Here is a 27277-nt window from a genome sequence, read left to right on the forward strand (position 1 = left end):
GCTAGAATGAATTAGTGCGCTGTAAGTTTCCGTCAAAAAAACGTCCGTTAAAAAGTGCCGAAAATGCCGTTAAATTTGCCAGCGTTATTCGTGAAAAAACCGCTCGGAAAGTAAATATGAGATATTGCAGTGTTGAAATGACATATATCACTGAAAAGCTTAGATTGCAAGCAAGAAAAAGATGTTATTCATATGTCTTTATTTTATTATTTTAAAGAAAATTTTCTCAAATGAAAAACATATGCGATGTTTTTCGTTAAAAATTAACGTTTTTATGTATTCAGAGCTGGAATATATATATCAGTTAAGATTATAACTTCATGAAAATACAGTGTGTTAATGCCACAGACAAATTCCTTTACAAATCAGCTTTAGATTTGAAAATTGGTTTTCTTGAAACGAAATTATCGCGATTTTACTTTACCCTACTCAAACGAAAATTCGCGACGTTACTTACAAATGTGTAACATTATGACGTTACGTTTCATTTACGTTTATTGTAACGTTATGATCATGATCCTGGAGAAGAACATTGGATGATTGTTTATCTAAATCAAATAGATATACCGGTATATATATGTAATGCTGCTGAAGATTACAGGTGATATACTAATCAATGATGCATAACACTTTATGGTTCTATGCAGCCAACGTTTGGAATATAAGATATACAAAAAAGTGCTAATCTCACTTATTTAGCAGATCAAAAACACCCGAACAGGAAGGTGTTAAAGTACATGTATTTGTACTAGTGTACATAATCTAAGGGTAGAGTGCTTTACAATTCTATGTAACTATTGAAAACCTTTTAGATTAATTTTGTAAATTACGAAATAAAATAAATTATCATTTAGATTTGTGACCAATAATTACCCTCCTAAATTCTCACGAAATCAATTGACATCTAAGTGTTTATTCATAATAGCGATATAAAAGATAGCTTGACACTGGCCATTAATAAGTTTCAATTACCACAAATTCCTTTTATGTAATCGGTGCGTTAATGACGTGCCAGTGTCAGAGGTTGGGACATGTTGTTTTAGTAATTTAGGTAACTCCTTTCGCTGAATACTCTAATTATGGTGCTATATGTGAACAACAAGAACTTAATCGGTTTCTCAATACTCATTGTGTAATGAAGATGACCTTTATTTTAAGATAAATGTGTGCAACCCTCATCCGCAGACTACACTCTTCAGCCTCCCGCTGTGATAGACAGATTTACCTGTGTCCGGCCGGCTAACTGGTCATCGGAAGCAAGGACGTATGTCGCCACGTGCCGAAAAATGTCCAAATATAACCACTGCAGCTTGACACGTATGTGTTGTCATAGCGACGGCTGCCCCAGATCATAGCCACAGGCGTTTACCTGTAGACTTTTTTCAAAATGTAGCGTGTGCAGTCAGTTATGGTACATTGGTTTTCGATAGAAGATCAAACTTTAGTACGGTTATTGTACATGTGGTATTATCCAGATTATCGGAGCTCCACTGCTACATTCAACTCAGATGTACGAATGTACAGATAAACATTTATGATTTCAATTTAGATACAACATTTCGTTCACAATTAAAGATTGTGATGATGAGTTCTATGTATATACATCCTTGAAATAATTTTATTATATCGGTTAGACGATGTATTCTGGTAAGTAGTAATACACCGTACATAATAGCTAGGACATGATCATATTATAAAAAATATACATTAAATAGTAATTAAATTATTTATGTCTCAAGGATTTACAAGATGATGTCTCTGTATAGAAAAAAATTCACACTTTGATTTGCTGATGCAATTTTGTAAAAATTTTGTTTCGATTTGTAATTCTGGTGTGGACTACGGGTGAGTGATTATCTCTACTTATTTAAATGATCTAGTTTAAATTGTTAGAATAGCACATTTTGGTGTTCAACAACAATATGTATGGTAAAGGTATTTTTAATCATCCATCATGTCATGCTTAATATTCCAGGTTCAATAATTTCACTTCTTGTTACACTTACAATTGTATCCAAGTGTAAAAACTCTTGACATCTTGGATCACGGTAGGTATTTCCCTGTGCTAAGAGGTGTGACCCTTGTCTTGGTCACACGACGATCTACCAGCGAAACCATGTACTGGTATTTGACATCACAGGTAGTGCACATATAGTGCAGAATCTCTAGATATATATGAATTAAAAATTAATAAATTAATGTTATCCTTTTATTCACTAAACACGTACTATGGATCAGAAGATTTCAAATATATCGGCAGATTTAGTTAATTAACAGTCATATATCGCCAATCGCTGTCTCTCTGGTTCTCATTCGGACACTTAAATTTAGCTGAAATTAAAGCGCCATTTAAATTAATTAAGAAAAAAACCGTAAAAATCGCATGGCCTTATGCACATCTCAGGAAAAATCGTCTGGGCAAGGATTTATAAGTCTCATATACGTCATTGGTCTTGGCAACGATACCGCTGTCGAAGTACCTCGCTCATATGGCTCATGTTGACTCGCTTATGTTGTACACGGAAAGGAAAATTATATTTTGATATTTTATTCTGTTAAATTTCCTGACAATGATATCAAAACCGCATAAAAATCGGCCGCTATACCGAGATACCTCCCTCAAAATTGCTCATTTTGTACCTGTATAACGACTCATGCGACTGCTGATTTGGGGGAATAACCGAACTTGTGACGTCATTACCGGCAGTGGGCTGTTTTGTAGTGTAAAGTACAAATAATATATGTCTGATATGGGGCTATGATAATTTACAACTATATATATACACACACACAATTATACCTGATCCTCGGTATGATTAAGCTATAAGCTTCTTGACCAATTAGGATGGATGATGATATGATTATATGAATATATTACGAAGTATTGCATTTGAACTAATGCTAAAATAATAGTCTAAAGGGATCACCTTGTATACGTATTAGATGTGTGCGGCTCGTAATCCTGATATTCATTTGAATATGTTCTGTTCAATATACGTGATTTTCTTTCTTTAAAGCAAAGATTTGGATAGTATATCAAAATATTCTAAATATCTGTTTTAAGCAATCATCTACAGAGTGATGCAGTACGTTTATTGGTCATATGAATTATCATTATTATCATATGTATATCAAATAATGATCGATATTGACCAAAACTCACAAAGAATTGAATATCCGAAATCTAGCAATTATCAGAAATATCATTTCTGACATTATGCAATACTTTTGATAAGGAATTATTAGTTTTCACTTATAAATCCTTGCTTTCGAATAGTTCATTTTTCGATATGCCATTGTAAATAATATTACTGTTCCTAGTATAAATACATCAATCTGATTGAAAAATACATACACATGATACACTTGCTATATGTAATGTACAAATTGGGCCAAGACCTGTGTACAGTGTGAATTGAAATTACATGATGGTCAATTTGCTCACTCCCGTGGATAGTTTCTCTTTCTTACGTAATCTGGCCCCTCTCATGAGACCGTATTGAGACGATGTTGACCAGCGAAGTATACAGTTAGAGATCACAACACAGCGTGACATCAGCTAAGAAGTCTCTAGTCTCAGTTTTTTCTTCACATCCGTGCATGATCTGTTTTATAAATAAAGACACTAATTAATGAATGAATTTCAGCAAAATATGAACAAGTCATGTACAGTATGAAAGCTGAATGGTTTTTTTTTTGTCAGAAAAAAATGGATCGATATATATCACTCCACACTAAATGATACATATATGTATTTGTGTTATGGCGGTTCTCAAAACTTTATATGTATAATTAAAGCCGCCAATTCACGAAAATGAAATAAATCTGCTCTCAAGATATATTGTTAGCTTGAAAGTTTCCTCCGCCGTATACAAGGTTGGTTAATTTTATTATTGTAAATAATACGAAATAATACTTCACGATATATAATAATATATCAAGGACGAATACATAAATAAAACTCATCATCGAAATTTCAATGGTGCTGCTAAATGTTCACAGACATGATGTCTATCGATAATCAAAAGCCATAACTGACTGCACACCCTACATTTTGAAAAAAAGTCTACAGGTAAACGCCCGTGGCTATGATCTGGGGCAGCCGTCGCTATGACAACACATACGTGTCAAGCTGTAGTGGTTATATTTGGACATTTTTCGGCACGTGACGACATACCTACGTAAAATTCGTCCGGAATATTGCAAGAATTTTATTAATGAACAACATTACGTATAACTTAACGCCAGAAACAGATGATACTGACGGCTTCTGGATAATCTTCCGACATGGATTTATTCGTCCTTGCTTCCGATGACCAGTTAGCTGGCCGGACACAGGTAAATCTGTCTATCACAGCGGGAGGCTGAAGAGTGTAGTCTGCGGATGAGGGTTGCACACATTTATCTTAAAATAAAAGTCATCTTCATTTCACAATGTGTATGAAACTTATATTTAGAAACCGATTTTATTTTAAGTTCTTATTGTAAACATCAATCCTTGTAAACATGAATTCTTGGAAGTATATTGGTATAGCTATAAAGCGGTCGTAAGCTACATTAGAGACGATACACTATACATACACAAGACCGTTCTATTAGTTATCGACCTCAAACTATTTTCTTTAGACCTGGCTATAATTTAAGACAGGTGCACGATGAAATAGACTATACTAGCTAGTGATGGCAAGTTTAGATAAGGTCGTCGTAATTCGGCCGTCGAATAAATTTAAGACATAGATAATAAGTGATATTTTTTTTTAGAAAATGGTGTCAAAATTCAAACTAGTAGAGAAACTTTAAAACACAAAATAAGGACATGTCAGTGAACTCCTTTGAACCTTCAATATTTGACCCAAGGCCGTCTCTATGATATTTGACTGATGTCACCAACATTAGTCCCGGTCGCTGAAAATTTGGCCACCACTATAAAATTAGACTGAGGTCATCAAAATTCGACCCGGTCGTTAAAATTAGATAATTGCTGTAATATTAGACTGAGCCATCACAATTTGACCCAGTCGCTAAAAATTAGACTCGTCACTGAAACTTAGACCACCACTATAAAATTAGGCTTGGGTCATCAAAATTTGACCCGCCACTGAAAATTAGATCACCGCTGCAATATTCGACTCTGTCACCAAATTAGACACGAAGTCTTAAATAAGACGGTCTCTATATAGACTGATGTCATCAAAAAATAGGGGGTTTGGGAATTAGTACACGAACTATGGCATGTATTTCTAGACAATTTTGTTCAGAATTATTAGATCAATTTTCCATAAATATAAGACCAAATCGAAGAAAAAAAATAGTACTTTGTATTGTGTTTAAGTGTATATGCTCACACAAACACTGCGTAATTTGTGAGGTACATATATGGTATCTATACGATACGTATATGGTAAATATAGTTATGTATCAATCAAAATCAATACTATGAAATATTCCATTTCCTGTCTTCCAATTTTTGCTGACATTTCTGTATCGATAGTTATCAACTTACCTGTATTTTACTCACTATATGGCTCTACTCTCCACACATGCAACCAGCTGTGAAGTATACAGGTACATAACTCACCGCGGAAGGAGGAAGGGGTGTTAGGACACACGTGTAATTAACACATCCCATGGTGATATATGGTATCTATAATCTATACGATACGTATATGGTAAATAGAGTTATGTATCAATCAAAATCAATAGTATGAAATATTCCATTTTACACGGAATGCTTAAGCAGCGCCCATACAAAAGGACGGAAAGAATCATTTTAAAATAATAACTTATAAAATTGAGAAGCGCAATCGTAAAGTAAAAAGTTTTTAATTCACGATTTCTTCTTTATTTACCGACCGATCCTAAATGTCATACACCAAAATGGAGATTGGATTATTCCCTTTCCAATGCTGTCTTCCAAGTTTTGCTGACATTTCTGCATAGATAGTTACAGTACCTGAACCGTTTAACGTTCCCAGCCTAACGCAAACGTAACTCAAAAAATCCGTCCGTTAGCTAACGCTTACGATTGCTAACGATTAACGATCAACGATTAACCAATAACGATTTACGCAAAACGCTAAACGATCGGCAAGCATAGACCGGAAATACCATTGTTATAATCACGGAAATGGCTTGACGGTAAATAAATTACGGATCTTGACGTTCTGAAATACAAACGAAAGTATAAAAAACGGGAGTATGTTTAGGATTAAAATTTCTGTATACCATTTAAACATTTGCCTATGAAAACTATATGGACACGATGAGGTCAAAGACGACAGCACTCAATACGAAGTTTCCACTTTACAGGTACAAAATGTACGTTTACAAAATGAATTACATGTGCAACTGTATGTATTAAGAAAGAATGGTATTATTCTAAAGTGTCTCATTCACCCGATATTTTAAGAATAACAAATTATTACAACATCTCTTTACTGATAATAACACAATGAAGTAAAAAACGACTGAACTCGATATGAAGTTTCCACTTTACACGTACATGTGTACGTTTACAAATTACGTGTACAACCGTATGTATTAAGAGAGAATTGTATTATTGCAAGGGTCATATTTATCCGATATTTTAAGAAATAACAAACAAATTGTTACAACAACACTTTATTGATAATATTATCGTCACAATGTCATAATTTTAGTGAAGCGATCAGGCGTATACCGGTACTTTAAATAGTATCATGGTGTCGAAATGACGAATAACCGATTTTCACACAAACACATTTAAAATGCATTATTAGTACATCAAATTTCCATCTATATGCTTGATTTCTATTATCGATATTTCATAACTCAACAATTGTAATAAGTAACATTTTATAGTGTTTCCCGCATCAATCACAAGTTTACGTTTGTTTTATTTTTCAGATTGTCGAAAGGCTCTTCCGCTTACCATGGAAAACGTATTCTCGGAATATTTTTCATAAAGGATTATACATTGTATTACTAGGGTGTGCATTTATAATTATAGATATACAGTATATGTGTACATAAAAGTTCATTGCTTACAATTGACTAGGCATCGATTTTAGGATCGCACATGTACATTTAAAAATGTACGTACTACATGTACATACATGTACGCCACAGTACAGCTACTGTAATAAAGATTAAACATTTGAATTCGTGTTTCGCCATTTGCAGTTCTCTCATTATATAGTTCATGCATATAGTCAAGATATAAAGAATGAAAATATTCCCCTTCCAGTTATCTATATTCAAATTAAGTCAATTATGCAAAATCATTGATGACAACAACGATGAAGATAGTGATGCAGATGTACACTGAAGATTACTGTAAAATTGCATTGCGACAATTTTCTACGTATATTTGTAACCGTTGTAAGAAACAAAGTTATTTGATCACATATCACATCAAGCAACTCTGCAATTTACAGTTACAAACAAATAATTATTCATACAATGTATAAGTGTGATAAGCTAATTCATTCCAACGTAATATATAAGAAAGCATATTGTAAACATCAAAACTTTGAAATACGACGAGTCGTGAACGTGAAATGTACTGTCACATTGTACGGGGCACAGGTAAGTTGGGTATAGAGTTAATCTCCCTCCCAAGAAGGTGTTAATTACAGGTGAACTCCGCCCGTGGCCAGCGACAGAGGGTCGACACAAGGTAACACCTGTCGTGACCTTTATACCTGTACAGGTAAAATACCCGTGCGCGTCACGCAGGGAATTGAAGAGATTCAAGGTACAAATAACAACGAACACGTGTGAGAAGTTAATTGTCCAGGTTTTTTTTTATTGATATGAACAAAAACGTATATCTGTGTCTGATTTGACACGCGTACAGTACGTGTGAAGGCTTACAATATAACGTACCTGCTCAGTTCGAATTCTGAACACGTGTTCTACATGTAGATGTAGGTATACTCGTACATTACGGACATTCTTGTATCTGAAGAAATGCAAACGTTTACATCTTTTTATTCCCTTTTCCATTTTCATATAAATACAAGTACTAATATATAAATAATCGCGTTTAAAAAATATTTACATGTAGATGCCAAATCTCACCTCTTTCCGTGTTCAAACTCGTCATGTTAATGATTTTTAAACTTCACGAATTTATTTACAAATCTCCCGAGTTGCGTTCTACGTACGTTGATAATTTTCAACATAACGAGAACAATATTACCCAGCGTGTCTGTAATATCGTTTTTATATTTTTATTATCTGTTTTAGCTATTTTCGTGAGTAATCTTTCAATTGTCGTGGATTTTTTCTAAAAAATTGCTTTGGACATTAATGTTCTGTAAGACAGTTTCGTTAATATTTGAATTGCTTTCGCAGAAATAATAATAACAGAAACATATATACATATATGATATATGCTTCTGATAATAATAATAAAAAAGTGAAAATCACATTAAGTTTTGTAGTTTTGATAATTAATACATTTATTATTTCTGTCGGGAGGAGGAAGGGGTGTTAGGACGCGTGTAATTAACACATCCCATGGTGATCGATGTTGTACAGGTAAATGACGAGCTATATCCTATTTTAATAAGGACGAATAGAGAACAATAGGGGCTAATTACAGGTAAGTTATAGTCTCTTTTAGAAAACGATTTACCAGTGAAACACCTGTGTGATAAAGTCACAGCAAGAACATTAGTACTCTTCTGACTTTTTTTTATTACATTTTCTTTTCAAAATCACATTATCAACATGCATATCTATTATACCAAAAATATACGTAACTTAATTTCCCACATCTTATATCATGAAAATCTTACAATCCTGAATTATTATATATTCATTTTGCCTGAAAATATTTATAATAAATATTTAGAGATTTACGGCATATGCATCGCTAACTATATGAAGCATTAGCGGCTAAATACTACAATTTTACATCTATAACACATTTATCTGAAGCTTCATATCTCTTATCCTCGGTTTCTTATAAAATTCAAGATCATTCAGATAAGCCACATTGAAATTAAACCCATCGCTAAGTAAAAAAAACTTTAATGTAAACAATGCGGTAGTTATTTTATCAACGCTGTATTCGAATTAGGACAGCTATGCAGTACGGTAAGATACAAATGTAGAAAGTCGATTATTCACCTTAAATACTCTAAACATGTATGTATTTCATGAGACAAGCAAATACTTGTACGATTGTCTTTTTATACGTATATGAATACGTTTTTATGACTCTTGAATACATTGATTAATAAAAAAGATATTTTGAAAAAACATATATTCATGTTACAGCAACGCTTTCTATCGACAGAGGATTTGCTTTGGTCAGCCAATCATAAAAAAAAAATGTTTTCCACTGAGTGTCACCGATCAGTGTGGGACATAAAAACAGCTTTATTATTTTCTAGGGTTAGGGTTAGGATTAGGTTAACCCTTAACCATTCATACAAAAGGGCAGTGAAAAACATACAGAACACACAGTATATTTAAACAACAAGTTAAACAATTATCAAGGCCGCTTTCCTCAGAGTTTTTAATAAAGAGGCCTAAATCCTGTAGAAATTGTAGATCATTAAAAGACAAAAGTCGTTCCAAATTTTAAAAGAATTTTTCTCGCTGTAAAGTTAACGGTTCGCTTAAAATGAAGTTGGTTTCATTCTCAATGTCGTTACAAAATATGCCAGAAGACGGGGAATCTTTTTAGTGACAGAAGTTATTTACCGTTACAGGTTCTGCTAAATAAATATTGCAAGTTTTGCTGGATTAATATTCATAAAATTGCCCACCAATGAACAAGCGTGTCCAAGTTTATCGGTCACTTGTGTTAGAGAAAAACTAAAGCTTTAAAAACATCGGAAATTTCTGATTGAAAATGTATCTTACGATCACATTAAAATATGAAAAAGATTATCAATTATTTATATTTCATATCGTATTCTATAATGAACTGTTCTATATTTTCGATATGACTCAACGTTTCACCGTCTGCCGACGGAACACATATCTCAGGTAATCTTTGCCAGCGTAACACTGACACCATGACACTCAGGGACTGTGCTACCGCGATCCGCGGAGTACCGTCCGCTTTGAAGATCCGCGATGAAACGATCGCCGCGGATCATGGTGACATGGCGGATCACCGTGATCACGATGGGTCGCGGAGACGCCGCTTTGAAGATTCTCGGTGACGATTCATGGTGACATGTCACCGCGATTGTCCCCCTTGAGAGAAAAGCCGACGCGGAGACAGCGAGACATTTCGATAATTTTAATGGACCGATCTGTAGGTCTACCCACGCAGTAACTAAGACAAAGGTAACCGTCTTTTATGGTGGTAGGTGAAAGACTGCCCACGTGTGCTTGAACAAGGACGTGACCACATCAATATGCGGTACACAATGCCATTCTCGATACTTCAGGGGTTCCGATCACTTACGATGTCTACACCCCATTGTAAAACTGGAGGCAATAGAAGAGGTTATTTATTATTTTTTTCCTTTAATGTGCAGCAAACAAGAGGCACATGGGCCTTAACGTTCACCTGATATTTGATAAAATTAGTTATGTCATTTACTAGCCAAGTGATGGCTTTTGTTCATGAAATAGGAACATAGATCTAATAGGCCTACTTACAAAGTTTCATTATTGCATGCAATAATTGGATGCAATTATCTCACATTATCGTTTTCACAAGGTTCAATGATTATTATTGCAAAGGGCAATAACTCCTTAATTAAGTTAGGAGTCCAATCAAGCTGGCTTTTGAACTCATCCGAGATCTTTCTAATGTTAGTCAACATACAAAGGTTAAATTAAGCTCGGTGCTTATTTACTCAAGTTATCATATTCACAAGGTCCAATGATAATTATTAGGGTAAAGGGAACAACTCTTTAAATTACTTAATTGAACGAAGCTAATTTTTGAACTTTTCCGAGATATTTGCAATGTTAGTCTATATACAAAGTTTCAATGAGCTTGGTTCATATTTACTCAAGTTATCGCGTTCACAAGGAAATGTAAATGGATGTCGCACGACGACGGACAAAAGACTATCGCAATAGGTTACAATGACCTAAGGTCAGGTTAACTAAAAAAGCCGTATAACGAACCAATGTGGTTGACTGCGTGTGGCTTTGAAGTTTGGCGTAATTCTCTCTGTAGTCTTCAAAGGAAACAAATCCTGCAATCCTGTGATTGGTTAAGATTTTCCCACCCGAGCTGCTTTCAGTTTTACTGTGAGTCCAAGGGGTGTAGTGATCGTGAGTGATTGGAACCCCTGGAGTATCGAGGATTCACATTAACGATGATGTCACCAATTTGACGTATTACAACGCGCCTGTGATATCAGAGCTCTAACTACGTGGGAGAAAGATAATCAACCACTCGTGTTGACCAGTCAAAGTCTTTCATTCGGACTGAGCTATCCCTGTTAACTTATAATAACTGAAGCATGAACCCGAGGACACCATGAAATTCCTGAGGCTGTATGGATACTCGTATATTTGAACGTTTAACCCAACTGGTCATAGTCATATGCACCTTACCATTTTTTTATACGCCTATTAAAATGTCACATTGAATGATTAGGGCTATTAACAGTAATTTCAAAATCATATATCATCACACAATTGATAAACGTGTGTAACAGGAGAGAAGAAAATGTAGCGATCAGACCGGAATTCTAACCCGGGACCTCCGAACATTAGCCGAATAACCGGTCACTGATGATTGACCCAATCCAATTTCGAGGACATATGAGACCCTTATACAACCACCATGAGTATTTTAGTTGGGAGCTCATTTTGTAACAGGAGAAGAGAAAATGTAGCGGCCAGACCGGGTTTCGAACCCGGGACTTCCGAGCACTAGCCGAATGCTCTACCGCTAAGCTACCTGGTCACCGATAATCGTACCAGTGCATTCCCGCTAAACGTGACTAAAATGAATTAACATAACAATCTGATTAACTATGCAATGTAGATCCTAATTTGATAAAGGGGATCTGACAACATCCTATAAGTGGTCACGTTCTGGCGACCTTTAGAAATGGCTAATCAAATTTCTGCCTTCAGAATCTTGAAGGTGAAACTTAGGTTTGCAAGTGATTTAGCAAATATTGCAAGGTAAAGTGAATGTTTTTGATCTGAAGTACAGTTTGTAAAAAAAGATCCCCGGAAAATGAACCCGTATGGGATGTTGTCAGATGTTGAACGGAGTGGTTATATATAATGATCTGAGGAAGTGGTTCCCGCAGAAGCCACACGTGGTGTGGTGACTCTGAAGAGTCTGTAGGGATTCGCGATACGCATTCAGTAACATCAACTTCGAAAATATTGCCAAAGCTTCAATCGGCTACCAAAAGATTCGAACGAAGTTTTGAGATACCCCAGGCAGCATCGATCCACACAATTGTGACATTGAACATTTAAATAACAATAGAAATAAGAACTGTGTAACGATAACGTCACAATAACATTTATATTATAAAACAATGACTGTGGTTACTTTACAAGCTATTTTCAAGTCATATCTATGTGTAAAATATATATGTTCTTTTCAGAGGAAAGTATTTTCTCACATAGCTAGCCATGTAAGATAGAGTTGTCCCATGAAAGACAGCTATGTAAGATAAATCTATCATACATAGCTGTGACGTCACAATTGAAAAACAATGAGATGACGTCATATCAGCCAAAGTTGACGTCATTTTTCTTCTATTTCGACTGATTTGCCGGATTCATTTACCATTTCATTTGTTTAATTTGCATTTCAAACCGTTTTACCTAAGATGTCTTGTTTATATTTACAATATAAACCAATCTTTGATGAGCTCTTTCGAATGGTTCTTATTTTTAAAATCGATCAATTATTTAAGAAGTTAAGATTTTGTCACAAAATGGCTGCCTCACCTTTCGTGCAAGTAATTAGACAAACAATGTGAGAAAATAACTCTTTCATATGTAAATTATGTAGGAAAGAATATCCCTTGCGTACAAGTCCCTGTAAATACTCTGCTCTTGACATCCAGTCCGTTGAGATTCCTGGACACACTTGGACTCATCTCACAAACTCTCCAGACCTTTGCCACACAGGAGGCTGCCGTACTCTACTAGATCGTCTAGGAGCAGGAGTAGGAACATCAGGAGTACATGTAGGTACATGTCTTTCCTCAACATGGACAGTAGCGCCCCAGCCTCATCATCCCTAGAGACTTGGTCGTCACCGGGCGGTGCTACCTCCCCTGTCACAGACTGATCGACGATCGTCACCATCCACAGTCTGCACAGATCCTAATTCTTCAGACTCTTGAGCGTTTGTCCTGGGAGAGATTCTGTTCCCCACCCTCCTTGTGACGTGAACCTGGTGCCTCTGTATCATCAACGATGACAACTGACGAGTCATCATCCTCATCGGAGTCTTCCAAGACCTCCGAACCTCTAATATCCTCCTTTGCCTCGGGTCTGGTCTTCCCTTTGGGTGATAGGTGGTTGTCTTGTCTGTTGCTGTTGTGGTGCCCTCATGCAAAAAGTCAATTTGGCAACAGCATGTTCCGGTGTAGAGTTCTCTCCCTCTCCTTCTCCATTACATTTCCGCACAATGTATACCAGGGACATCCATGTTCGGTTGACGAACCACGACGTAATCATCATCCTCCCATTTATTTCTGCAATCTTTGTGCTTCCCCTCAAAGGCCATTATACGAACGAGAACTCTGTCACCCTCTTGCAACGTTGTCGCTCTAGCCCTCTTGTCGTAGTTCCTCTTTTGGTGCTCCGATGCCACTGAGTTGTACTGCCTGGCCAAATCGTACGACTTCTTGAGATTATCCCGAAGAGATGAAACGTATTTGGACAGCGTAGGATGTTTCCCTCCAATATCCAATCCAAATGCCAAATCTATTGGTAATCTGGGATGTCTACCAAACATCAAGTAGAATGGAGAATAGCCAGTACTATCATGCCGAATGCTGTTATAAGCATGAACAAGAGGACCGACGTGCCGTTTCCAATCTCCTTTATCCTTGGGATCAAGTGTACCCAACATTCCCAGCAATGTCCTATTAAACCTCTCACAGCTGCCATTCCCCATAGGATGGTACGGCGTTGTTCTACTCTTCTTGATGTTGGCAATGTCGCAGAGCTGGTGGATCAAGTTACCGACGAAATTGGCACCTTGGTCGGAATGTATACGTCTAGGCATCCCATAATGAACAACAAAGTTGTGGAAGAACGCTTCTGCTGTAGTCCTTGCTGTTTGGTTTTTTAGTAGGTATGGCCTGTGCGTATTTTGTAAAGTGATCCGTTACGACCAGTATATGTTTGGAAACCTCCCTTAGATGACTCCAAAGTAAGGAAATCCATGCAAACTAGCTCAAGTGGCTGAGTCGTCTCTGGATACTCTTTAATGGCGCTTTCTGTGTCACAGCCTTCCTAGAAATACATCGTCTGCATCGTTTTACCCAGTTCTGTACATCCTGACCCATTCCTGGCCAATAAAAACGTTCCTGAGCCAATGACAATGTCCTGTCACGTCCAGGATGTCCAACCGAGTTGTGAAGGCCATATAATGCCTGTTTCCGATATGCAGACGGTAACACGAGCTGTTTCCTTGTAGCACCATCTTCTGTTACATCCCGGTACAAAACACCTTTCTCAACAGTTAAACGATCGAAGGAACGCAAAAGAACTTGTTGATCAGGGCTGAGATGTCTCCTGTCGGGTTTCCGGTGATTGGTAACGCATGATATCATATATCGTAGTACAGGATCTCTGTCCTGAGCTTTTCTCCAGTCTCTGACAGACATATCTCCAATATCCTGACCAGAATCCCAAGAGTTGTCATCGAGCACTGCTGTGGACATCGACACGGTCTCAATCCAAGACACTGGTTGTTGAGCTGCACCACATATCGCCTTCACTGAGTCCAACGAGATAGCACTTCCAGATGTAGTTGGATGATCGTCTGATTCCATATTGGAAGGTAATCTAGACATGACATCTGCATCCGTGTTAGTCTTTCCTGGCTTGTAGACGATATTGAAATCGTATGCAGACAATGCAGCGAGCCAACGATGTCCAGTCGCATCCAACTTAGCAGTGGTCAAAACATAGGTCAGTGGGTTATTATCCGTCGTAACCGTAAACTTTCTTCCGTACAGGTAATCTGTAAATTTGTCCGTCACGGCCCACTTTAAAGCAAGAAATTCCAACTTATGTGCTGGATAATTTCTCTCGGATTTCGTCAATCCTCGACTGGCATAGGAGATGACACGTGGCTTACCATCCTGCTGTTGGTACAGAATCGCTCCAAGACCATGTCCGCTGGCATCTGTGTGTACCTCGAAGGGTAAATCATATAACGGGTATCCGAGAACAGGTGGTGATGACAAAATACTCTTCAGAGTCTGAAAGGCTGTTTCCTGCTCTTGACCCCATTTCCACGTTGGTAAACCAGCGTTGTCCTTCTTGGAGTGTCCTTTCTTCCTTGTAGGAGGTAACAACTCGTTAAGTGGTTTCACAATACCCGAGAATCCTTCCACAAACTTACGGTAATAACCACAGAATCCCAGAAAACTTCTGACATCATCCGGACCAGTCGGTTTGGGCCAATCCACAATCTTCTGAACTTTATCTGGGTCAGCCTCAATCCCATCCTTCGAAACCACAAATCCAAGGAACTTCACTTTCTTCTTAAAGTAGGAACACTTCTGTGGAGCCAGCTTCAGATCATGGTATCTGATCCTCTCAAAAACCTGTTGTAAGCGCTCCGTATGCTCCTCAAATGTCTTGGAGAACACAATGATGTCATCAATGTAAACAAAACATATAGTAGTGTTCAACTCTCCAAGGCACTCCTCCATCAACCTCTGGTATGTTGCCGGAGCATTAACCAATCCAAAAGGCATCCTATTAAATTCATAGAATCCTAAAGGTCCAATAGTGAAGGCAGTCCTAGCTTTATGCTCCTCCTGAAGTTCAACTTGGTGATACCCACTCTTCATATCAAGTGTAGAAAAATAGTCGCAGCCTGATAGTGAATCAAGGATCTCCTCAACTCTAGGGAGTGCATATGAGTCCTTAATAGTCCTGAGATTCAATTGACGGTAGTCAATACACATTCGTAGTCGTCCATCCTTCTTACGAACTAACACAACAGCTGAAGCCCACGGTGAATGTGACCGACGTATCACACCAATATCCAACAGTTGGTGTAGATGATCACGGACTTCGCTAAGCATGGCTGGAGGAATACGGCGATGACGCTGCTTAAATGGCACTTCATCAGTCAACTCTATACGATGATGAACAGCAGAGGAATGACCAAGGTCCATATCACCCTTGGAAAATATATCCGAGAAACTGGTGATTAACTGTTTCCCAATACTGAGCTCCTCGTCTGATAATCTGTCATCAAACTTCATCTGCTTGAACAATGCATCCATATCAGCATCCACGGAAGTTGATTTCTCTGCTGAATCCATGTCAACATCTCGCAAACATCCCTCTACTTTAACAGGCTGAATCTCACATAAAACTGCTTGTGGCTGTATAGTAACATTCCTAGCTGTGATGTTGGATATGGTTACAGGTACAACACCATTCCTCTTATAGCTGTATTGGATAAGGCTTGGTGAAATATCCAAATCATCTGCTAAAGATGATTCCTCTGACGATTTGAGGTAAGCACTGGTAGGTGTATGCTCCAACTCACGATCCACATACCCGTTGATGGTAACCTGGCTGTTAGGAGATATCTTGACAGGTGCACCTTCTGCATTCTTGACTACGCCCAGACAAAATTTCCTCCTCGTAAGATTTTGCTGACGCAACGCCATACATCTAAATGTCACATACCAAGGTGTTGAGAGTGCGGCCCCTTTCATCAGCTTATCACCATAAACTTCCTTACAAGAGTTCATAATCTCCATTAAGATGTTGGTTCCAACCAGCACTGGCACCTTGGAATTATATCTGGTATCCGGTACAACAAGTAGGAGTCCTGACGTTGAAGTAGTGTGACCCTCAATCGTAGTCTCTATATCTGCGTTTATGAAACCATCATAAGGTAATGCCTCGCCTCCTCCTGCACACTCAATGTCCAAAATGTTACCTAAAGATTGTAGTGCAGATGACTGAGATTACTGTCATAAAACTGTCGACTCACAGTACTAACAGCAGATCCTGTGTCCAACAATGCAGTAGTAACAACTCCAGAAATCTTCAGCTGTTCCTCAGTACAATCTCCAACTAATGCCGAATTAGTACAAGTATCTTCAGGTATAACAGGGCAATGTCGTCCAGTCATGCCTACTGGTGCCCAAGGCCTGTAGGCATCCGAGCGTTTAAAGACTTTCGGCTATGTTTCAAGGTTCACCTACAGTCTCGCTTCATATGTCCTGGCTGTCCACATCTCCAGCATACGGGTCCATTGACATTATCTGAGAAAGGCTTGTCCTGTCGTCCAAACTTTTGGGATGGCGAATTGAAATTCCTATAAGCAGGCTGTCGATTATAAGTCGATTCCTGTTCAGCTGTAACGCGGCTAAATCCTGTTTCAGCTTAGACATCTCAGTAGTGAGATCTTCACCAAGGTCTTCATCTCCTTCATCTCATCTCCATGAGGCATAGCATACCTTGACAGCTTTTGGCTTTTCAGGTGATGAATCCGCTTGCTCTATCTCAGGCGCACAGCAATACGCAGCTTGTCATAATCCATGATGCTGTCGAACTTATGACCTGTCACATCACGAAGATTGATTTTCTTGAGCCCTCGCCAAAATTTGGTACGCAGCATGTCAGCTATTTGTGGCTGAGTAAGAGAACATCTGGTCCTAGCCTTGTCCAAAATATCCTCAAGTCTGCTAGCCCAGGATGTCACTGTCTCTGTATCTGTCTGTTTTTGCAGAATAGAAGGTAGCTAACAAATCTTCTGAAGCTGCAATGTCTCCATTAAATTTCCCGATATCTTGTCCAGAACCTGCTGTAATGTAACTGCAGACCCAAGTCTCCTGGCTGTCTTTGCTGCCTCACCCCTCAAAGATCTTCTCACAGCCTGGAAAATGGCTTGTTCCTTGTACACAGCGTCTCGCTGTAACATCTCAACCTCATAAATCCACTGCTCGAAAGGTACTTCTCCATTGGGTTACTTGGGGGGATCCCAAGATAGAAAATATAGAGATTTTCGGTACATGGAAAGAACTGGACGTGTTTTGGAGAAACAATGTTTTCACGGTGACCGTGACCTTGATCATCTACAAGTAAAAGGGGGTACATCCACCATCTCTTGCTTCATAACCTTGGACTTGGCTCCTCCTGCTATAAGATCAGCTAACCACTTGGCTAGCAGCATCCTTGGATTCTAATTCCGGATTAAGATCCATACTCGAGATAGCATCCATTAAATATTCCATCTGCTTATCCTTTGACTGCGCCATAGTTGAGATATTACACAAAGAACACAAGCACAATAATACTAGTAATACAGTCATGAAGCTCCAATATTAAATATGTTAACTGGCACTGCTAAAAAAAAATAAAGTCCGAAATATGCTGAAAACTGGAAAAATATAGAAAAAAACAAAACCTGAAACAAATATAAACTATAAATCAAAGTACAATTCTCTGTGAAAATAATAAATTAAACCAAAATACAGGAAAAAGAAATAACACACAAAAATAAGTAAATTAGAGAATATTAAAGTCCACGTGAAACCTGAAATTCACAAAAATATTCAACAAAATACCTGAAATGTAAACATACAGTTGAAATCAAAGTAAACACCAGTCAAATCAAAACTAAATTTTAAATGTATACAAGCAAATTACAATAACATCTCACCCCAAATAAAATAATTTGAGACAAAGTCTATGGAAACTGAAAAGAAAACACCAATTCCTAAAATTCTAAATTGCAAATAGAAATAAACACAAGAATAAATCAAGTAAAGGGAGATAATCAATAATTCATGTACAAAGGGCAAGAACAACTTACCAATGTCAAAGCAATACACAATACTAGCTAATGAAATAACCTACAAATAATAAACATAAAGTACATGCGTGTATATGATAATATGGAAAATAAATACAAACAACCCAAACTCGAATAATTAGATAAGAAATAATAAATCGATTTTACGCGAAATGAAATAAACCGAAGTAGAAAATACAGCGTATCGCAGGCGCAGGAGTTAAACACAAATACTAATAACAGTTAGGTAAATAAACACATGGAAGTCTAGAACGAATAATCATACCCTGCCTCCACTCCGGTTCCCGGCAGGGTATGAATTCCACCCCGTTGCCGCTAGTGTTGCAAGCCCCGATGTGATCCACATCGGGCACTTTGAGACTGATAAAAAATATTTTTCGGGTATTATCCTTATGTAACTGTATTGTTCTGACAACTATGATCAATATTCAATTCACAAACCTTTCGATTATAATCTTTCATCAACTATTAGTGGTAAAATCCAAGGCAAACACAACACATGTATAATTCTGTTCAAATACGCCGCCATGTTTGATTTACCGGAAACCGTGACGAAATGAAACACTCAACAGGTAAAATATGTTTAAAAGTTTTAAAAAAGCCAACAAACTAAGAATAAATATGGTGAAACTGAACAAATGTAAGTATTATTAAGAATTAAGCAAAAAAGAATTTTTTAAAGTTCATGTTAAAAACTTTGTAACATTTATTTCTTTCGCAGTGAAATTTGTAGGTCATTCCATATATGGTACTAGGTGCCATATTTGGAGCGCGAGACTTTCTAACGAGAAGCATCATGGCGGCTTAGTGAGCCGTGTCGGAGATGAGAGCCATTCAAAAGTGCTTCAAAACATAATTTAGACATGGAGGTGGGTAAATAAATAATCATTTTATGTTAAAAATGTTTGATATTGTTGAATTTAATTAAAAATTACATGACACACATGAAATGCAACATTTTCACCGCTGGATGTTTTGCAACACTACGGGCAATGGGACGGAATCGTAGCTCTGACGACGACCATCTGTCAGAAATCTGCCGTCCGTCGTTCAGAGCTACGTCATCGCAGCTAATGGAAGTCATGATGTGTAATGTCAGTTATAGTGTCTTGGTCAATTCAGTAAATCAACTACCACCGGCGAAGTAAAAACAACACCCTATATATACTACCATACAAGAACCAGTGGAAAGAAAATCAACTAAACAGACAACTAGAATAGTGAAAATACTAACCTCAAAGCAGGTAACCAGCAGGGCAGGAACACGATCACTCCATTCTCACATTCAGTGTAGGTAGAATAGCACAAGAATAAACACATGACAACAGTTAATTTCCAATTGAATACACAGAATAACACAATAAATAATCCATGCACTGTATAGCAGTCACTGAACAAGTTAAATAACATCAATTCCCGTCAGTACAGGCAGGCTATCTCTCCAACATGTGAAAGTTAGTGAAGTCAACATGTGGAGATGTGTGCTTGAAAACAACATCCGGTGTGTAGGTGTCGTGTTCGTGAACGTCCCAAGATGAAAAGTTCCGGCGGAACTGCTCGATCGGTGAACTCGTCATGTCATGCGCAAGGAGGTGCGCAAACCCTCCGATCTCCGGACCCTCAGTCAGACGGAGTAGTAATCACAATACTCTTGTAGTAGTAAGTCCCTACATGGGCGCCATTTGTAGCGGGTGGAATTTGTTGAATAAATGACAAACCCGCTGGGTTCACATTCCTTTATGATGTTTTATTCCATTTTAAAAACATTCTGTAAATATAATAAAACACAATTAGAATATTCAACTCTCAAATCATATATCATTCATTCAAACACCGAATCACGCGAATAACTTGCAAAGACAAACTTTACATTTCACACAATACCGAAAAACGTATTATTGAAAAATAGATATGATATATGAAAGTAAAAACACACACTTACAACACGTATGGTGTATCAATGTAATTGATGTATACTAACTCCGTACGACCATGCAATCACAACAGATTGAACTACAATATAAAAGAACATACAATTCTTACTTCATTTCACAAATATATAACTTAGACATTTTACACACTTTACAATTACAATAATCGGATCACATGTATACAATACATGTTTATCCGTATATATTTCATATTTTAAAAATATCCAAATTATTAATACTCACATTCAAACCATTTTCATACTGGGAGAATAGAATAATGTATTAACCAAGATAAAGAACAAATAATAGAACAACCGAAAAGCAAGACTTACCCAAATTAATGAATTTCTCGACCGATCAAACCAAACGTCCAACCAAGCACAGGGACGAAATTCAAATATCCCGAAATACAAAAAGATATATATCAAATACGTTAAACTGACCACACTGACCAATCAAACAACTTCGTCAATGTCCGTAACCGTCACATGTCCTGTCCGTCATAAAAGTCCGTCAGTGAACACTACTAAGGGTACACATATATAAACGTGAATATCACGGAGAGTGTGTTGTAGGAGGGGAGTCAGGCCATATATAAACGTGAATATCACGGAGAGTGTGTTGTAGGAGGGGAGTCAGGTCATATATAAACGTGAATATCACGGAGAGTGTGTTGTAGGAGGGGAGTCAGGTCATATATAAACGTGAATATCACGGAGAGTGTGTTGTAGGAGGGGAGTCAGGTCATATATAAACGTGAATATCACGGAGAGTGTGTTGTAGGAGGGGAGTCAGGTCATATATAAACGTGAATATCACGGAGAGTGTGTTGTAGGAGGGGAGTCAGGTCATATATAAACGTGAATATCACGGAGAGTGTGTTGTGTAGGAGGGGAGTCAGGTCATATATAAACGTGAATATCACGGAGAGTGTGTTGTAGGAGGGGAGTCAGGTCATATATAAACGTGAATATCACGGAGAGTGTGTTGTAGGAGGGGAGTCAGGTCATATATAAACGTGAATATCACGGAGAGTGTGTTGTAGGAGGGGAGTCAGGTCATATATAAACGTGAATATCACGGAGAGTGTGTTGTAGGAGGGGAGTCAGGTCATATATAAACGTGAATATCATGGAGAGTGTGTTGTAGGAGGGGAGTCATATATAAACGTGAATATCACGGAGAGTGTGTTGTAGGAGGGGAGTCAGGTCATATATAAACGTGAATATCATGGAGAGTGTGTTGTAGGAGGGGAGTCAGGCCATATATAAACGTGAATATCACGGAGAGTGTGTTGTAGGAGGGGAGTCAGGTCATATATATATAAACGTGGAATATCACGGAGAGTGTGTGTTGTAGGAGGGGAGTCAGGTCATATATAAACGTGAATATCACGGAGAGTGTGTTGTAGGAGGGGAGTCAGGTCATATATAAACGTGAATATCACGGAGAGTGTGTTGTAGGAGGGGAGTCAGGTCATATATAAACGTGAATATCACGGAGAGTGTGTTGTAGGAGGGGAGTCAGGTCATATATAAACGTGAATATCACGGAGAGTGTGTTGTAGGAGGGGAGTCAGGTCATATATAAAACGTGAATATCACGGGAGTGTGTTGTAGGAGGGGAGTCAGGTCATATATAAACGTGAATATCACGGAGAGTGTGTTGTAGGAGGGGAGTCAGGTCATATATAAACGTGAATATCACGGAGAGTGTGTTGTAGGAGGGGAGTCAGGTCATATATAAACGTGAATATCACGGAGAGTGTGTTGTAGGAGGGGAGTCAGGTCATATATAAACGTGAATATCACGGAGAGTGTGTTGTAGGAGGGGAGTCAGGTCATATATAAACGTGAATATCACGGAGAGTGTGTTGTAGGAGGGGAGTCAGGTCATATATAAACGTGAATATCACGGAGAGTGTGTTGTAGGAGGGGAGTCAGGTCATATATAAACGTGAATATCACGGAGAGTGTGTTGTAGGAGGGGAGTCAGGTCATATATAAACGTGAATATCACGGAGAGTGTGTTGTAGGAGGGGAGTCAGGTCATATATAAACGTGAATATCACGGAGAGTGTTGTAGGAGGGGAGTCAGGTCATATATAAACGTGAATATCACGGAGAGTGTGTGTTGTAGGAGGGGAGTCAGGTCATATATAAACGTGAATATCACGGAGAGTGTGTTGTAGGAGGGGAGTCAGGTCATATATAAACGTGAATATCACGGAGAGTGTGTTGTAGGAGGGGAGTCAGCCATACAACCCTTCCGGAATACACATTGACTCGGATTAGACATGGGTTGGTTTGACATGTACAACTGGTATTGATAGTAACGCCGTTTGTGAGCGTAATTTAACGTTGCTTTAATGATTGCAACAATCACAAAACTTCACCCAAGGGCAGATAATTATGTGTATATATCTAAATATTCAGCTTTGCCTTCATTCAGAAATAAATAATTCTTGGTAAAAACTCACTCAGAATGACGGAAGTAGACGTGTTTACTTCCCTGAAGTAAATCTGAAGCCGAACGGAAACATGCAGTTTGTGTTCTCTCAACAGAATGGCCTGGTAATTCATAAGTACCGGGACCTGGCGATTTCCTAGTCAACACAACACAATGGCCTGGTAATTCCTAGTCAACACAACACAATGGCTTGGTAATTTTTAAGTCTACATGTACAGTAACCTGGTGGTTTCCTAGTCCACATATATATGGACCTGGTAAATTGTGGTACACGTAGAATCCACGTAAAAACCTGGTTTCTAATTTGTGGTTTTACTTCTTCGAGAAAAGACAAATATCAAAATTTGAATAAGATTCAGTAAGCATCCTTCATTTTCGTTTTGTCTAATTTACACAAAAAAATAATAATTTGAAATAATTCATTTTGCTTTCAGGGCATGCGCAATCAGTAATGCATTCCATGTAGGATATAATGCCACGGAATTTTTCCGGGATGCAATTACTTATTTTTAATATTTTTATCCTGAAGTAAAGTAAGAAGTTCAAACTTATCAATGGTGGTAATGATATAAAGTAAGCAATTTTTGTAACTGAAGAAAAATACTAAATCGTCTGCTCATTTTTTTTATAGAGAAAAAATGCCTTTTGTGAGCGGTGGAGCATCTTTAAAAGTTTAAGTTTAGCCTTTCGAGGATGAGATTGCCGACTGAAGTGCTTTAATCATTTGATAATTCATAAATGCTTTCTCCGTATACTTGTGATATGGTACGCTCCTTGAGCATGCGCAGTTTGAGTGATAAGGCAAGCGGACACCAGCAATTTGGCTTTGTAACACGTGTTTAATCACGACTGATTAGATTCAAATCCGAAACATCCCAAATGAGAATACATCATCGACGCAGGTTCATCTCTTTACATATGTTTGTGAGTTACAATATCTTATGGACACTAAATGAAAACAACCATCGGTAGCAACATTTTCTGACACACAAATCATTATTGTGACGCTGTCAAGATGACCTCACCATGTTAAACTAGTACTAAAGAAGGCCTTATATTTCAGGAGCTGTACTCGTCTGACGATATCCCAGTAGGGAATAAAACACTGTCTGAAGATGAGGAATCAGAAACGTCAAACCTTGCTGATATTGCGGACGAATTCGAGCAAGTAGATGTACGTATAAGACCTCTATTTAATATTGTGATGGTAATCTGTCTGAAACCGTGAATACTAAAAAGTAAACACCATGTATTTGAAACGTGCAGTACTAGAATATAAACTAAATGCATTAATACCGTACACAGGTATCCGAGATATATGACGACGAGGAGAACGTAAGGTTAAAGGTCACTACGTTTCAGGACAGAGTGATGGATGTAATCATCAAGGAAGCTGGCGCACGAGCAGAAAAGACAGAAGAACTGGAGTTCTTTGTCGAGAAAAATGTAAGAATATTAGAAGCACTATGTATAATGTAATTGGTTTTATTTTGTCGTTTCATATTATTTGTATCACAATAAATTCGAATCTGCTCTTATGTTGCAGTCAAAAGAAGCCAATGCATTTCGGGAGAAAGCAAGACGCGTGAATTGGCTTCTTCGTAAGCAGAACAGACGACTGAGTATCTTACTCTGTAGCACCATTCTACTCACAGTATCAGTAGTCATAGTGATGGTTATATTACTGGCACTGGGGGTACTGGGATAACATGACTGGAGTCGGGATACTGGGATAACATGACTGGAGTCGGGATAGTGGGATAACATGACTGGAGTCGGGATAGTGGGATAACATGACTGGAGTCGGGATAGTGGGATAACATGACTGGAGTCGGGATACTGGGATAGCATGACTGACAGTAGGGATACCAGGGCGCAAAGTCGGGATACCGGGATAGAAGGGCGCACAGTCGGGATACTAGAATAGCATGACTGATGGTCGGAATACTGGGATAGCAGGGTGCAAAGTCGGGATACTGGGATAGCAGGGTGCAAAGTCGGGATACTGGGATAGCAAGGCGGACAGCCGGGATACTAGGATAGCATGACTGATGGTCGGAATAATGGGATAGCAGGGCGCACAGTCGGGATACCGAGACAGCAGGACGGACAGTCGGGATACTGTCAAATCATTATTTTTCATGGGGGTTTAAATTTCGTGGATTTCGTTATTTGACCAAAATCAACGAATTTACATCCCCACGAAAATATATATACCTATACCAATGTCATGTCAGTTTATGCGTTCATACATTGTAGGATGATTATTACCTCACTACATAAGGTCTATTTCGGGGACAAGCATGACAAGTTCAAAGTTGGAAAATATTGTTCAAACAAAGATAGCTTTCAGAATTTCATAGACTTCATCTACATGTACCAACAAATAATTGATTGAGTATATCATGACTCTATCGATGTGACACGATATTTGTTTGTTGGACACATCTGTAAAAATACTGGCCGAGTACCGACTTTAGATTGTGATAGTTCCGCTTGAGAGATCAAACAATACAGATGACAGTGTGGACTGTGTATTTTAACGGTAATGTGTCTTCTCCGCGAATTTAATCGAGATTCTGGGAAAGCATGGCTGATAATCGGGATACTGGGGTAGCATGGCTGATAATAAGGATACTGGGATAGCATGGCTAATAATCGGGATATTGTGATAGCATGGCTGATAATTGGGATACTGATCTAACATCCGTCAAAAATTCATGAAACAAATGTAAAAGAATTACGGAACATTGCAAAATACCTGAAGACTGCGAACGCAAAACGATCTTTATTAATCAATTAGTTATTATCTTATGATTTTTTTGAATGGCATGTATTAATGTTTGTATGTTTATCTAACTGATGAGTTTCAGCAGACTCAAAGTAAATAAAACTTGTTAAAAAACATTTTAACTTGGCTACGGATTGTGTCCATGTTCTGGAAAGTCGTTATATGGCAACATGGTTGTATTTCACGTCGTGCGACAATCCTAAAAACACCGTACATATCAGGTTGTATTTCACGTCGTGAGACAATCCTTAACACCATACACTTCAGGTTGTATTTCACGTCGTGCGACAATCCTAAAAACACCATACATTTCAAGTTGTATTTCACGTCGTGCGACAATTTTAACAAGAGGCCAATGGCCTCGTAGCACGATGGTCCAGTTAATTAATGTTCAATGATTGGTTTTGACTTATATTCCCTATTATCACTTATATGCATTGTTTAAACTAATAATTAATTAGGAAAATTCAAATGACCACTGGTATTTGTTATCAATGTTGGTATTAAAACAATCATACAATTCTTTCAAGACATATGTCATTATTAAATGCTAATTGATATATAGATCAACAGTTTTATAAAAAAATGGATTTGTGGAGAACAGTTTTTCTGAGCAGGACTTTAGTGTGGCAGCATCTTCTTTGTGTGAATATTTTTGGGACCAATTCAAATAGCATCAACTTAACTGTAATATTAGAAAAATGCTGTTAATTCATATTTATCAGAATATTGTAATATGATAAAAATATTTGGGGAAACTTTTTCCTATATGATTGCTTATCGGTATCACACATGTACAACTACGTGTACGTATAATCAAAGTGTTAATTATAAGTTGACTAGACTTTTTAAAGATACCTGCTGGAGGAGGGCTTAATTCATTATAGGTGACAAAAAAAAATCAAAGATGTTTGGCTGTCCTGGTTATAAGAGGTAAACTGAATTAGCTTCAATACGTTGAAATTAATTACTTATCTTTTATCTCATTTTCATAAATACAATTATATAAATTTCACAATTAAAGGCCCACTACCTTTCCGGAGCAAAATTTAAAGGTTTCTTAAAAACATTAATAACAAAAGAAAATATATATAGATGGCTTAAGATGAGGTTACAACA

The 27277-nt window shown here is 37.7% G+C and overlaps 3 protein-coding genes across 3 annotated transcripts in view; 2 read left to right on the top strand and 1 right to left on the bottom strand.

Annotated features, from left to right (window-relative positions):
* The window catches only part of LOC138322733 (carbohydrate sulfotransferase 11-like), a 263446-nt gene that overhangs the window by 87546 nt on the left and 148623 nt on the right, over positions 1 to 27277 (top strand). The window lies entirely within an intron of this gene.
* Positions 13275 to 14176, bottom strand: LOC138324233 (uncharacterized). Its single transcript, XM_069269310.1, has 2 exons — positions 13582 to 14176; positions 13275 to 13447 (listed from the first exon to the last, which is right to left on the bottom strand). Exons 1-2 carry the CDS (start codon positions 14174 to 14176, stop codon positions 13275 to 13277), a joined length of 768 nt encoding a protein of 255 aa, XP_069125411.1.
* On the top strand, positions 23869 to 26280 carry LOC138322728 (uncharacterized). Its single transcript, XM_069266795.1, has 4 exons — positions 23869 to 24291; positions 24431 to 24541; positions 24673 to 24813; positions 24914 to 26280. Exons 1-4 carry the CDS (start codon positions 24247 to 24249, stop codon positions 25073 to 25075), a joined length of 459 nt encoding a protein of 152 aa, XP_069122896.1. The 5' UTR covers positions 23869 to 24246; the 3' UTR covers positions 25076 to 26280.

Source organism: Argopecten irradians, chromosome 5 (assembly GCF_041381155.1).
Source record: "Argopecten irradians isolate NY chromosome 5, Ai_NY, whole genome shotgun sequence".
NCBI classification, from domain to species: Eukaryota; Metazoa; Mollusca; class Bivalvia; order Pectinida; family Pectinidae; genus Argopecten; species Argopecten irradians.

What these genes read in the sequence shown, in the direction of transcription:
- LOC138324233 (XM_069269310.1), bottom strand. Translation starts at nt 14,176, where the DNA reads ATGCCTAGACGTATACATTCCGACCAAGGTGCCAATTTCGTCGGTAAC. An exon ending in ACCGAACATGGATGTCCCTG is followed by an intron (nt 13,448 to 13,581) that starts GTATACATTGTG and finishes TATCACCCAAAG; the next exon opens with GGAAGACCAGACCCGAGGCA.
- LOC138322728 (XM_069266795.1), top strand. Translation starts at nt 24,247, where the DNA reads ATGAGAATACATCATCGACGCAGGTTCATCTCTTTACATATGTTT. An exon ending in ACGAATTCGAGCAAGTAGAT is followed by an intron (nt 24,542 to 24,672) that starts GTACGTATAAGA and finishes TACCGTACACAG; the next exon opens with GTATCCGAGATATATGACGA. An exon ending in AGTTCTTTGTCGAGAAAAAT is followed by an intron (nt 24,814 to 24,913) that starts GTAAGAATATTA and finishes CTTATGTTGCAG; the next exon opens with TCAAAAGAAGCCAATGCATT.